This window comes from Silurus aristotelis (assembly GCF_946808225.1).
Source record: "Silurus aristotelis genome assembly, chromosome: 10".
Classification (NCBI taxonomy): domain Eukaryota; kingdom Metazoa; phylum Chordata; class Actinopteri; order Siluriformes; family Siluridae; genus Silurus; species Silurus aristotelis.
This window is the reverse complement of record NC_139583.1, coordinates 30,264,244-30,279,243: the sequence shown is the minus strand read 5'-3', so window position 1 is coordinate 30,279,243 and position 15,000 is coordinate 30,264,244. Positions and strand designations below refer to the sequence as shown.

General features: G+C 39.2%; 2 protein-coding genes across 4 annotated transcripts in view; both read left to right on the top strand.

Moving 5' to 3' along the window:
* calub (calumenin b) overlaps positions 1-236 on the top strand; it is a 9,388-nt gene extending 9,152 nt beyond the window's left edge. The window contains exon 7 of the mRNA XM_083553133.1: positions 1-236. This exon is cut by the window's left edge and continues 641 nt beyond it. The gene's annotated coding sequence lies outside the window, so the exon portion shown is untranslated.
* A 3,432-nt stretch (positions 237-3,668) lies between these two features.
* Positions 3,669-15,000, top strand: part of kcp (kielin cysteine rich BMP regulator) — a 23,291-nt gene continuing 11,959 nt past the window's right edge. The window contains exons 1-22 of one of the 3 annotated variants that reach the window (XM_083552811.1): positions 3,669-4,112; positions 5,361-5,905; positions 6,227-6,299; positions 6,819-7,024; positions 7,273-7,438; positions 7,619-7,701; positions 7,852-7,945; positions 8,219-8,292; positions 8,920-9,099; positions 9,379-9,472; positions 9,647-9,729; positions 10,966-11,056; positions 11,212-11,291; positions 11,492-11,577; positions 11,678-11,768; positions 12,008-12,107; positions 12,237-12,322; positions 12,758-12,851; positions 13,060-13,212; positions 13,766-13,872; positions 14,276-14,369; positions 14,510-14,680. In XM_083552811.1, the coding sequence (XP_083408937.1) occupies positions 3,980-4,112; positions 5,361-5,905; positions 6,227-6,299; positions 6,819-7,024; positions 7,273-7,438; positions 7,619-7,701; positions 7,852-7,945; positions 8,219-8,292; positions 8,920-9,099; positions 9,379-9,472; positions 9,647-9,729; positions 10,966-11,056; positions 11,212-11,291; positions 11,492-11,577; positions 11,678-11,768; positions 12,008-12,107; positions 12,237-12,322; positions 12,758-12,851; positions 13,060-13,212; positions 13,766-13,872; positions 14,276-14,369; positions 14,510-14,680 (2,884 nt within the window). In that variant the 5' untranslated portion in view covers positions 3,669-3,979. The remainder of the gene's footprint in view (positions 4,113-5,360; positions 5,906-6,226; positions 6,300-6,818; positions 7,025-7,272; positions 7,439-7,618; positions 7,702-7,851; positions 7,946-8,218; positions 8,293-8,919; positions 9,100-9,378; positions 9,473-9,646; positions 9,730-10,965; positions 11,057-11,211; positions 11,292-11,491; positions 11,578-11,677; positions 11,769-12,007; positions 12,108-12,236; positions 12,323-12,757; positions 12,852-13,059; positions 13,213-13,765; positions 13,873-14,275; positions 14,370-14,509; positions 14,681-15,000) is intronic. The other 2 variants (XM_083552810.1, XM_083552809.1) reach the window with 2 other exon arrangements.

Below are 15,000 nucleotides of genomic sequence, written 5' to 3'. Positions count from 1 at the left end.
TATTTTTATTTTATTTCACATATATATTTTGCTATCACTACACACACACACTCACACAGTTCCTCTGAATCAGATTATGATGCACATGGTCACACTGACATTTCCATTTTTTTTATTCCAAACATTTTTAGATGTTTTGTGTGCTTCCTGTTGCAAATGAATTTTGGGGGGATTTTTTATTTTTCAGGCAACCCGTCCGTTATGACTGAAATAAACTCTTCTGTCCAGGTTTTGAAGGTTTGTGTACGTGACTGTGTGTTTAAGCCGTGATGCCGTGAGCATGACCCACGTCTCACACGTGTCCGGCACCTCAGAGCTTTTTCACAATAAAATATATTTATTAATAAAAACATCGTTCTCACGTGAAGGACATGATCTCCTGGATCCCTTTTAATCCAATCACGGGGGAAGTGATGTCATCTGACTCCTCCCACCATAAACTACACACACCCACACACGCACAGGAGCTTTTACACATATATTTCAATTAGACATTTGTTTTATTGTTATATATATTTTGAGAGAAAAAAAGAAAAAAAAGATTATTTCTTTTCTCTCAAACACACACGTGTTTGATTACTGACCAGCAGGGGGCGCCAGAGATAAAATGTTTAAAATACTGCAGGAGAGTCCGACAAAATCCGAGTAAACTTTGTTTATAAGAGAACTGTTTTGAAAACATTGATGAAGGTTCTGCAAAAAAGAGCAGAAAATATTAATAAGGAAAATATAAATATAAACTAAGAAATAAAATAGTAAATTTCTTAATCAGTTTATTATCACAAAGAAATATGAAAGAAATGACATCATAAAGTTGCTTTAAAAAGGAAAATAAAATGGAAAAAAAAGTTAAACAGTGAAAAAAGTGTCAGTGAAATAATTCGATGTTTTTTTTTTTATTAAATTTGTGTTAAAAAAATTATGAGCACAAACTAAAAAAAAGCAGTTTTAAAGGTGAAGTGCTACAGTGAGAACATCTGGAGGAGACGGTGTGGTTTGATGACTAATGGAGACTCACCTGTTTGGACATCAAGTGGACGTTTTTTGGTGATAGAACAGAGAAGAGCCTGGAAGTGTGTTGGACCCTGAGAGGACGGAGGGTTAGTATTGAAGTGTGTTTGTGGAAGATGTGTGGACGCAGTGTCCAGTGCAGTATAACAGTGTGAGGTTTTGGTACGTCTTCAGGACAGATGAGTTTCTCCTTTTTTAAAGTTACTCATTGATAAAGAGTGGATGGTAAAGGAACAAGTGTTTGAAGCTGCTATAACATGAATGACAACATGAACACACACACACACACACACACACACACACACACACACAGTATAAATATATAGTATAGGTACGTCTCATCTTTTGGACCTTAAAAACATTTTCACTAAGTTCTTTTCATGAGTTCAACAGGTTCAGATGTTCTCCTGATTAGCGAATTCCTTCACTCGTCTTTATTGCAGCTTTTCAGACTTTGGGAAAAGTAATCTGGGTTGTCTTTGTGTTGGTGGTGTTTCGTCTGCAGATCTAATCAGCTCTGAGAGACGTCCGGTGAACAGACGCCATGTCTGGTGCTTTGATCCCAATACAAAACCGAGACAGAACTTCACCTGATGTACATTCAACCTCAGTCTGCATTGTCTGAGAAGGTTTATCTGTAACTGTGTGTGGTTTGTCGTCTTCTGTCTTTCTCTGGGATTTAAGCGTTCGTCTGATTATATAGACTTTCTTTGATTTAAAATGTGGGCGTGGCCTCAGGAGGATGTGTATTTGAGATTTTAAAAACAGCTTCACCCATACCTGTGTTTAATATACTGCACTTTAAATCCTTTTCCCTGCATGTCTAAATATAAACGTGGCCCACATTTCTACCCACACTGAGGAGATGTTTCTCCTGAAGGTTCCATCCACAGCTCTGTCACATGATCTCTGAATCCGTTAGCAACCTCTAACACAAACTTATCTTTGTGATAACCTTTGTGAGGGTTGATTTGTTTTCTCTCCTCATGTGACTCATTCATTCCTGTTTAATCAGATCCAAGCTGTGCAAGAAGATCAATGGATCTGATTTGAAGTGATGTTAGTGAGAAGATTCTCCATTTATTACAGAGACACTTTTTTTCCTCAGCCTCGTTTTGGCCGCTTACCACAAGAACATCTTAAACTACACATATAAATCGCCACTTCTGGGCAAACTGTTTTGGGTTTTTTTTAATCACTGTGTGTCAGATAGAATTTGTGGTTCTTTATTTATCGTTTATTTCACAAAAAAAGTGAAAAATGAGACCCGTGATTAATAAACAGTAACAGAGGTCCGTTGGGGCAGGAAGCACTCTGCCCCACGCTCCGAGCAGGAACCAAGGAAAGGAACCATTAATGACCAAGTTGCCAAATTCGGTTAATTTACCCTCAAGTAACACCATAATCTTTTTTATAGCAAATAATAAATTAAATTTATGATATAGATGTTATACGTTATAGATACTGTAGGTATAGTTTTATTCATATGTTATATTTATAGTGCACTAGTTAGTTAACAGGCCTTAGAACTATTATTATATTCTGACTTTTTCTGCCATCTGTTTTTCACCGCTGCTACAAATTCATTTATTTTAATATATACCTTAATGTGTATATTTATTTATATTTCTTATTTTTATTTTACTTTACTCTTTACATGATATTTTACTGTGAGAAACTGCAAACAAACTACTTCCCTTATGGGATCAATAAAGTGTCAGATTCTGATCTCAGTAACTTACAGTGAGTCTGTGATGTAGACCAACATTTCTAATGTAATATTTCTCACAGGCTACAGAGTAAAAAAACATGAAAATAGAAGATAAAAATGTGTCTCTCTTTTTGCAGAATGTTTAAACTTGACTACTTTCAGGACTTTTTTATTCATTTAAGAAATGTATTATAATTAAGATCACATAAGATAAGATAAGATAAGATAAGATAAGATAAGATAAGATAAGATAAGATAAGATAAGATAAGATAAGATAAACCTTTATTCATCCCACAGTGAGGAAATTTCTGTGTAACAGCAGCAAAGAAAAGAAATGTGCAAATATATAAAAAGTAGAGATATAATACAAGTACATACATCACAGTGTACAAATACAAAAGAAAAAGACCAACAATAAAGTTTACACACATATTGCACACAGGTAAAATTGCATGGTTTAAATTAGTGTTATTGCACAAAACCTTGTTATTGTTATTATTGCACAGTTACAAACACAATAATAGTGTATTTTAGTGACTGATTCACTGAGAGCAGCTCTGATTATACAGTCGAATAGCAGCAGGGAGAAAAGATAATAACAACATAATAATAATAATAATAATAATAATAATAATAATAATAATAATAATAATAATAATAATAACAACAACAACAACAACAACAATAATAATAATAATAATAATAATAATAATAATATGAATAATAATATGAATAATAAATTGGTTTGTAGTAGAAGTGATAATAGTTAGGAGTATAAAATTAATGAATTAAAATAACCTCAAAACATATGAACATAAACCGTATGAGAGAGAGAGAGAGAGAGAGAGAGAGAGAGAGAGAGAGAGAGAGAGAGAGAGAGAGAGAGCTGCCGAGGAAAAAAAAACATTCTAATAATAAAAAAATTTTTTTTTTAATTTGGTCTCGAGAGTCAATCACACCGACTCACTACAGGACAAAAATGAATCGATTCTTTCAGGATTCGGTTCGTCCATCACTGAAACAGCGCCAGATGTTTCTTGTTTCACGAGCGCGAATTCCTGTCATTAAGGAGGAAACAGCAGCCCTATGTCATGGCGCGTGTGTGAGTGTGTGTGAGTGTGTGTGAGAAATGCAGGACAGGGATCAGTGGTCTACTAAAGAGCACCGCTGTCTTCCTCAGCATTGTGAGTCTCCCACTCTTGGAAGAAGTTTGTAGGTTCTTTGTCCTGGTCTGGTGGTCGCAGCTGGGGGCGAACATGGAGCTGGTAATGGGGAGGAGAAGGAGAAGGTTTCTCTCTGCTCTTCTGAGTGTGTGTGCGCTGTGGAGGATCTGCTCTGCTTCTTCAGCTCACCATAACAAGCAGCTTAAACTGCAGAAGGACCCAAAGGGTGAGTTTCATTCACACTAAAACACAGTTTTAACCGCTCCTAGGACGCTGTACACACACACACACACACACACACACACACACACACACACACACACACACACACACACACACACACATTAATTACTTCTTAGGTGATCAAAAAACCTTAATAAATAAACCTAAATAATCAAGATTTTATTAAAGAACCCTGACAAACTTCACTTCAACTTTTAGAAACAATCAATAATTATATGGATTTTTTTTAAGAAACCATAAAGAACTATTAAGAACTTTAGAGAATACCATAAAGAACTTTAGAGAGAACCATAGAACACCATTGGATACTGTAGAGAACTGTAGAGAACTGTAAAGAACCATAGAAAACTGCAGAACTTCAAAGGAACCCTTAAATAAATCAGAACGTTCAGAAAGTCTGGAGTTTTCTGATAAGACATAATGGCTGAAATTGTGCTTTTTCCCTTTTTTTTTTCCATATAAACAGTTGGGATCTGATCTGTGGAGTTTCTGTTTACATTTTTTTTGGAGAAAACTGATCTGCAAATAATCTGATCTTTAATCTGATTTTTGTTCACATTCCGCATCCGCATCTGCATGTCCATCATTACTGCAGGATAAACACACACTCTCTCAGGGGGATGGACATACGCAGTGTGTGAAGTGTGAAAAGTGTAAAGTGTGTAGTGTTTTAGTCCGTAACACACCGTCTTACACACACTCTCACACACACACACTCACACACTCTCACACACACACACTCACACACTCTCACACACACAGTTACACAAACTTTTATACATGGTTCCCCCTACTGCACACACGCACACACACACACACACACACACACACACACACACACACACACACACACACACACACACATGCCATGGCTGTTAACATTAGCTTTTTATGATTCTGTGATTTTTCTCATCATTATTATTATTATTGTTATTAATTTTGTCCAAACAGCTGCAGCAGTGTAACTGTTCTGCTCTGAAACCAGTGTGAGAAACAGGAACAGCTGTGCTGGACCAGAACTACACTCACGCACACACACACACACACACACACACACACACGTTCTTGTGTCAGTGTGTGTGTGTGTGTGTGTGTGTGTGCGTGTGTGTATTTGTGTGTGTGTGTGTATCCTGAAGTGTGTTTTAACACTTAATAAACTGTATGTGGTGAGATAATAAAGTGCTTATGTTTTTTTTCTGATTATTATAATGTTTGATTTTTCTTCCTTCAGTCATTGACATTCTGCAAACTTTAAGCGACACACACTTCTCTCGAGAAATCAACAAGGTCGAAGGTCACGACCCTGGCACGCCCGCTTGGCATTTCCACTGCCGCACGCCTCACGTGACGCTCCCTCTGGACGTGAGTCGGCGTTTTGTGAGGGCGTGGCGTGGCTCGCTCGGTGTGTTCCTGGTGGCTCGGCAGGTCGGAGGTTCGGCGGCGACTTTGCTCTCTCTGAGCGCTCCGGGGAACGTTCCTCTCTTACGCCTCGTCTCCAACATACAGGAGGATTTTCTCCAGCTGGAGATCCGAACCGAACCTGGCATGAAACCCGAGGTGCTCCGATTCCCCGGAGGAAACCCGTTCTCAGGCGGGAAGTGGGCGAGGGTGGTGCTGGGTGTGGCTCCGGGGTGGGTGTGGCTTTTCAAGGAGTGTAAAGAAGTTACAGTCCTGAAACTTACACACCAGGAACAACCTTTGACCCTTAATCGTCCTCCTCATGGCGTCCGGGTAACCTTAGCGAGCACGGCAGACGACAAAGCTAGCAAATTTTATGTGAGTATCCAAACACTTCGTTATGAATGCAAAGATATATGAATATGTATGGATATGCAAATTAGGACACACCCATTGAGTCATTTCCACGATTATTAATAGAATTATTAGCTAAAATGAGCTAGCCATTAACTGAGTGCATTACCATGACAACCAACCTACATTAGCTACATGCTGTAAAAAGTTTTCAGGTAACTAATAATGTATATCAGATTCTAAACCTAATTAGTGACATCACAGCTAGAGCTTCGCCTCAAAACTCAGTTTTGCTTTATTTTTGTATGTGTGTGTGTGTGTGTGTGTGTGTGTGTGTGTTTACAGGGATTAATGCAGACTGCAGTGATCTCCACCGAACCCTACGAGAAACGTCCGTGGCTCTGCAGGAACGTTAGCGGTAAAACATCTTCCTGTTGATCTTGTTAAAGCTCCTCAATTCGAGGATTAAATTTCCGTCACACTCGCTCACATCTCGACTCGTCCACTTCTCCTTCCGCCCTGATGGCACTCCCGTTCAGGCTCAGTGAGACGAGACGATCTGTGAGGTTTACGGTGGAGCTGTGGAAAGTTTTACGGGGCTTCAGGGGGAAGTTTCTGGTTCTGTGTCAGGAGTTCTGGAGAACTTTAAAAGCTCGGGGTCAATCTGATGTTTCCCTTACGGAGATTTATGTTCTGTCCACACACACACAAATATACACACACACGCACACACACACACACACACACACACACACACACACACACACACACACACACACTATACACTATATATAACAAATAGTATTTTAATGATAATATACAATTAATTAATCAAAGTACATATATATCATATATAATATATAATTAATATATAATATAATAATCGTGACATTTGAATGTAAATATATTTTTTACCCTAGGTGTTTGTGTGTTTTAGACTCCGCCCCCATTGGCCCCACCCCCTACACCTCTGTGGATGTGAAGCAGGAGCTCCAGGACCAGCCGGATCGCAGCTCGGTGCTCGGCCCCCCAGCGGCTTCGCGAGCCAGAGCGATTGTCGGTGAACAGAGACGAGAACGAGTCAAGAACCTGGAGGAGATACTGCACAACTTTACCACCATGCTGGACTTTCTGAAACAACAGGTTTCCAGAACCACTATTCCTCTGTGTTTCCTCTCAGGGCTTTAAATGTTTAGTTAAGGTTCTGAAGTAACATTCTGTAAGAATGGTGAGAAGAAGTGTTCTTCTCGAGGAATAAACTGTTTAGGGTGAAATTAAAACATTTTGTTCTGAGATGAGAACTTATCCAATTGTGTGTGTGTGTGTGTGTGTGTGTGTGTGTGTGTGTGTGTGTGTGTGTGTGTGTGTGTGTGTGTGTGTGTGTGTTGTAGAATGAGGACCTGCAGGTTCGGGTAAAGTATTTGGAGTCGTGTGAGTGTGTGAGGAAGACCTGTACCTGGGAGAGCCGTGAGATGGAAGAAGGATCTCACTGGAGTATTGATGCGCGAACAGAGTGTTCCTGCTCCTCTGGGAAAGTCCAGTGTGAAACTTCAAAAAGTGAGAAACGTTCCAACCTCCATTAAAACCTTACATCTGATCAAATTTGTAACAGTCGGAATGAGATGTCTGTGAAAGTAGGTTTTATCGTCTCGAACTATTGTGTGAAATAATGAATGATCTGAAAGAACCACCTGAGAACCGTTTAAAAGAATAAATTGTTGATGTGTGTTTCTGCAGGATGTGAGTATGATGGAGGTGTGTATAATGATGAAGAAGTGTTTGTACCCAAAAGGAATCCGTGCCTCAACTGCACCTGCACTGTGAGTGATTTTATTCATTTTTTTTTATAATTATATTTAGATATTACTGAGGTATGAAAGTAAAAATAAATAAATGTGTGTGTGTGTGTGTGTGTGTGTGTGTGTGTGTGTGTGTGTGTGTGTGTGTGTGTGTGTATTTTTGCACTATAGGATAGTGTAGTAAGATGTCACTCTATACGATGCCCCACCCCACAGTGTGCTAATCATTTTAAAAGACCTGGAGAGTGCTGTCCAAGATGCTCAGGTACACACACACACACACACACACACACACACACACACACACACACACTCACCCATCACGCTGCTGTATTCTCATTTATCTCATTTCCTGTAAATCCTTTTCACCTCAGCGACGGAAAGGCCGAGTCGGTGTTTTTCTCGTATGATCGGAACTGTTCTGTGTCATTCTCCTCACGGGGAAAACAACTTTGTTGTTTCTTTGATGTTTCTTTGATGTTGTCCACTTCCTGTGGCGTTAGCTACGCTGAAACAGCAAACGTTCTCTATGTTTTAGTGTGTGGAATAGAAGAGCGAATCCACAACGTCTCCTACAGCACCGTGGACGGCTGCCAGACCTGCTCCTGTAAGGTGTGTGATCATTCAGACTCATACAGCATGTACTACTGGGACTGGGATTACTGGGAAATGACTGAGATTGGGACTGGGATTACTGGGAAATGACTGAGATTGGGACTGGGATTACTGGGAAGTGACTGGAATTTGAATTAATGAGAAATGACTGGTTTTGAGGTTTCTGGGAAATGACAGAAACTGGGATAAATCGTTAATGACTGGGATTAGGATTGCTGTGAATTCTGCATGTGCCCTGTATGTAAAACTCCATCTTTTCATTATAGCATCATAACATGAAGCTTCACATTCTTCATTACACACATTGATTTATAAACTGTGGAATAAAAAGGATTATAATATTAATAAAATATTCTTTTCAAAAAGGTATTTATTTATTTATGTATATATTTATTTTAAGTCTATCAATTATTCATTGGGAAATTGTTGTGTTTGGAATTATTAGCGAATGACTGGGATTGGGATTATCAGGCATCGATCAGGAATACAAAAAAATGAGTGGGATTATTGGGAAGTGACTGGAATGGGGATTATTTTGAAATGACTGAGATTAGAATATTTAGGAAGTGATTATTAAAACATGAACTGTTTTAACAGATATTTTTGCTGTTTATTTGTTTACAGAATGGCGGCATGTCGTGTGTTGACAGACAGAATTGTCCTCAGTCGTGTGAGAACGGAGTGAAGCCTCAGTTCGGCTCGTGCTGTCGCGACTGCTCTCGCTGTGAATATCGTGGTGAGGTCATTCCTAATGGAGTCAGTTTTCCAGACCCGGCTGATTTGTGTAAACTCTGTGTCTGCTCTGTAAGACTCCAGCTTTTCATTATAACATTGTAACATGAAGCCTCACATTACACACATTTACACAAATGATTGATAAACTGTGGAATAAAAAGGATTAAAAATTTACATTTATTTTCTAAATGTTATTTATTTATTTATTTATTTATGTTCAAGTATATAAAAAAATTTCCCTCTCACACACACTATAAAAATGTGCACTTAAGGGACACACTCCTATGTTCTGTATAATGTGTGTGTGTGTGTGTGTGTGTGTGTGTGTGTGTGTGTGTGTGTGTGTAGAATGGGAACGTGGGGTGTAGCAATGTACCCTGTCCTACACCTGAATGTGGTTTGGTGGAAACCGTCAGTGGAGAGTGTTGTCCCAGGTGTCGAAGTAAGTGTGTGTGTGTGTGTGTGTGTGTGTGTGTGTGTGTGTGTGTGTGTGTGTGTGTGTGTGTGTGTGTTTGTGTGTGTGTGTGTGTGTGTGTGTGTGTGTGTGTGTGTGTGTGTTTTGCATGTGTCTGTTGCATTACCCATCATAGTGTTTGTGTAATGACTTTGTTTACAGGCTGCATCCATGAGGGGGTGAGGCATGAGCACGGCTCAAAATGGCAGCATCCTGGAGAACCCTGTCGTGTCTGCACATGCTCAGTAAGTTCATGGAGCCTTGTGCATAGAGTTTCTGTAGAAAGTGTGGAAACACTGTGTTTTATGGTTTTTGAGAGACACATGCATGTTTCTTTTCTTTCTATGCAACAAACTTGCAGATAAAATAAAATAAAACATTTCCTTTGACCAAACAAATCGAAATGTTCAGATCTTCCACTTTATTCCCATTGAAAAATCCTCCTTTAGCATGAAGAACAGTTTTACACTCTCGGCACCAGGACACTTCATTTCTCCAAACATTCAGCTGAAACTCTTCGCTGAGCCTCTTGTCACAGAGCAGTTCAGTAGGATTTCAGTAAGGTGACTGGGCAGGTGGTTCCATGAGAGACATCACTCCAGATGACTGTTTGCTCTCCTCAGTCCAGACTGAACTGCATGATGTTGACGTATGGAATGGGAGCCATGTTGGTTCAGGATTTCTTTCACTTTCCAGAATCTTCACTGCTCCAAAACAACCCCAAACCATTAAACTTCCACCTCCATGTGTGAGTGTGGGGGTGAGGGAGTCTGATCACATCTTCTCTCCTGTTCTTCTTCTTACACAAGTTCTTCTGTTAGACACTAAAATGTCCCATTTGGACTAATGTGTCTCAAAAACCATAAAACACCAGGTGTTTCTAGTCATTTCCCAGGTGGTGTTGGTGTTCACCCCCCTGTGAACTTTTTCACTCTGTGCAACGTTGCAACCAATAACTATAAAATTATTTATTGGGAGTAAACATTATAAATCTGAGCAAAAATGAACATCAAAATTATTTACAAAAAGAATCAGTGAAGATCAGTTATAGTTCGATCATTTAGCTGTAAAACCGTGAGAAGTGACAAAATGGTTTAAATGGAGATCTGGAAGAATCTTGAGTTTGTTCGAGAACTTAAACACACAGCATCATGTAGAGAAAAACAGTTCAGGATAAAGTTTCTGGGAAAGTCATGATAAGGTTTAGGATGTAGCTACTGTATATAATCTCAAGCATGTGAACCAGTCAGAGATCATGAAGAGCATGCTGAACATGATGCTAACACCACCATGCTTTACAGAGGGCTGTGAGGTTTACTCAGCACCACATGCTCCAAAATTAAATGGATTTGGGTGATGAGTTGGTCACAATGTCACAAGGAAAAAAAAATCAGAACATTTACGGTATTAAAGGTCTTACAGAGCTTCTGCTCCTCTGCCTTACTTATGGCTTTTAAATGAAATGTTTATTTTTCTCCCAGGAGGGACGTGTCGATTGTTTCGGAGAGAAGTGTAACACCGAGTGTAGAGACCCAACGACTTCTCCAGGAACCTGCTGTCCATCCTGTGAGCGTGAGTCACACAGTCAAGGTTCTGTGTGTGTGTGTGTGTGTGTGTGTGTGTGTGTGTGTGTGTGTGTGTGTGTGTGGTGATAATGTACTGCATTTGAAGCACTGCTGTTGTGGAATCTGATGTTGTGAGATGATCTGATCATCATGTCTGATTAGATTGCTCTCGGAATGGACAGAATTTTCTGAAAGGAGAACCGGTTCCGAGTAATAATCGATGTGAGCGTTGTGTATGTGAAGTGAGTCCAGATCATTTAACAATTAACACACACACACACACACACACACACACACACACACACACACACACGCACATACACACTCACACACACACACACACACACACACACACACACACACACACACACACACACACACACACACACACTTACTGTTAATTGTTTAAAGCTGCTCTAATCGTCATGTTAATGTGTTTTAGAATGGAAATATTAACTGTCAGCCGCTCCCCTGCCCCGCCCTCAACTGCCCTCATCCAATTAGTAGAAACGGAGACTGTTGTCCAAAGTGAGTACACACCACCCACACACACACTTCTAATATAAAGACAGTGTGAGGACACTGTTACACTGCTTCTGTGTGTGTGTTTGTGTGTGTGTGTGTGTAGGTGTGAACAGTGTAATTATGAGTCGGAGGTGTATTCAGATGGACAGAAATTTACTTCCAAACTGAATCCCTGCTTGACCTGTCAGTGTTTAGTAAGTGTAGTTAACACTTAACCCCAAACACTTAACCATACACACTTAACTCCAACCACTTAACCACAAACACTCACCCCCAACACTAAGCTCATACACTCAAACCAGACATTTGTCTCAATTGCTGTTTAAACTACAAAATTTTTTTTTTTCATTTTTAATGCTGGGTCTTTTTTGTTTATTGTGTGTGTGTGTGTGTGTGTGTGTGTGTGTGTGTGTGTGTGTGTGTGTGTGTGCAGGCCGGGGAGGTTGTGTGTGAGAATACAGAGTCGTTGTGTTCCTCTCTACAATGTACACACCCCACAAGACAGCGTGACACCTGCTGCCCCACATGCAACTGTAAGTAACACACACACACACACACACACACACACACACACACAGCTAATAAGCTAAAGGTTTAATGTGTATTATTACTGTGTGTGTGTGTGTGTGTGTGTGTGTGTGTGTGTGTGTGTGTGTGTGTAGCTTGTGAATTTGAGAGAAGAGTATACGCTGATGGTGAGGTGTTTAAACCAGCGGGAAACGGACCCTGCCTTGAGTGTGTGTGTGAGGTCAGTCCTGAGTTATAATAATAATAATAATAATATTTTATAATCTGTTTATTAATATAATATTGTATGATATAAAATATATTATACAATATTATATTGCTTTGAATAAACATTACACATGCAAATTAGTAACCATAAACCTCAGAATATATTGTCCCGTTATCATGACAACCCTCTTCATCATAAGCTAACATAAGCTACTTTAGCTAGCTTAGCAAACAGGAGCTATGTGCTAACACTATTTAATTTGAAGAAAAACATTTTTATTTTGCAATAAGATGCATGTGGGTGTGCCTTATTTGCATATTCATGTTTATTCATAGATTGAATGGATGTTCCTCATATTCAAACATCAGCTTTAGCAATTTCGACATGTGTGTGTGTGTGTGTGTGTGTGTGTGTGTGTGTGTGTGTGTGTGTGTGTGTGTTGTTAAGAGAGGAAATGTAAGATGCCATCAGGAAAGATGTCCCGAAGTCAGATGTGCAAACCTTGTCAGAGATCCCCATGTCTGCTGTCCTGTGTGTAAAGGTAACACACACACACACACACACACACACACACACACACACACACAGAAAGAGACATTAATGAAGTAAGTTTTAAATTTATAGGTATTCTTCTGTTTTGCGTGTGTGTGCATGTGAATGTGCTTGTGTTTCTCTGTGTGTGTGTGTGTGTGTGTGTGTGTGTGTGTGTGTGTGTGTGTGTGTGTGTGTGTGTGTGTGTGTGTGTGTAGATTGTGTGTTGGACGATGTTGAATATGAACACAAGGCCGAGTGGGATTCTGAGGACACGCCTTGCACCAGGTGCTCCTGTACAGAGGGGAAAGTTCGGTGTTCAGTGAAAGAGTGTCCTCTTCTGTCCTGCCGCCATCCAAACACAGAGCAAGGTGTGAAAAATAAATCAAACTCAATTTCCTCTTAAAAAACACCAGTCTCATTACTATTATAATAGAAATGAATCACAGCCCCCACATTCAGACCAATCAGAATCCAGTATTCAGCAGCCCTGTGCTTTTATTGATGTTTATTTAAAAAAAAGGTAAAAATCAAAAATAGTATGCAATTTCATGCATTAGCTGAATGATGGGTGCCAATATTTACACTCACTGAATTTTTACTGATATTGTTAATTCATTTTTGCTAATATAAATGTAATGCAGGAATTATTTCATTGTTTTAATAGTTTCATTTTAACAAACATTGTACTTTTCATTTTCTTAGTAAATTACATTTCAATGTAAAGTACTTTTTCAATTTCTTTTTACTTTTGAAACCTTTAACTTACTTAACTGTTTTAAAATTTTTACTTTAATTTGCTATGTAATTTTTTATGTTATATTTTTTTCTTTGTTTTACTTTTTACTTTACTTTCCAACTTTATATTTTTATTACCTTTATGTTTGTGTAAAATGTGTGTTGCTGATTTTTGGTTCGTTTCAGGAGAATGTTGTCCAGTGTGTAATCACTGTTTCTACAACCAGCGTGTTTATGAAAATGGGCAGACGTTCTTCGACCCAGACGACACGTGTAACAGCTGCACCTGTCAGGTAAAATGTCCAATCAGAACCCAGATCTCCAGCTGTTTGGGACTCCTGCTGTTCTAACGGATTAATTGTATTATTATTGTTGCTTCCTGTTGAAAATGAAGAACAGATTTATACTGTATACTGAGATTGTTCAGCAGAACTGATACAGCAAATGGAACATCTCAAAAATCTAAATGTACTGTTTCACTGTACAAAATAACGAAATATCAAATAAATAAAAAATATGTATGTAATCATTAAAATTGAGATTTTTACATAACACTGTATAAGATCATTACATTTATTTCTTAAGTACAAGCTAAGATTTAATGTTGTGTGTGTGTGTGTGTGTGTGTGTGTGTGTGTGTGTGTGTGTGTGTGTGTGTGTGTGTGTGTGTGTGTGTGTGTGTGTTGTGTGTGGTAGGATGGCTCAGTGCGCTGCAGTGTAGTGGAATGTCCCCCGGTTTCCTGCTCCAACCCGTACACCGCACCTGGAGAGTGCTGTCCTCAATGTCCAAGTAGTTGCACACACAGACACACACACACACACACACACACACACACACACACACACACACACACACACACACACACACACACACACACACAGTGTCAGTGTTTTATTGACTTAGTGTTTTCCTGCTGGTTCTTCTGTCAGCCTGTGGAGTTCAGAAGCAGGTGTATGTTGATGGTGACACGTTTGCAAACCCGGTGAACCCGTGTGAGGAGTGTGTGTGTCGAGGAGGACGAGTAGACTGTCATCAGCAGTGTCCCAGACCCAACTGTCACTATCCTGTCACTGGGACCTGCTGCCAGAACAACTGCAATGGTAACACACACACACACACACACACACACACACACACACACACACACACACACACACACACACACACACAACACAAATGTACATGTACACACATAGTACTATGGAGAACTATAGAAAGAAACTTAGAGAACTACAGAGAACTATATAACACTATAGAGTACTAAAGAGAGCACAATAGAGAAAATCTTAGAGAAATATAGAGAACTGGATTATAATATATAGAGAGAGCTATAGAGTATTATATAGACCTACAGAAAGAATAATAATAAGTAATATAGTACTCTAGGGAACTATAGAAAATATCTTAGACGGTACCTTGT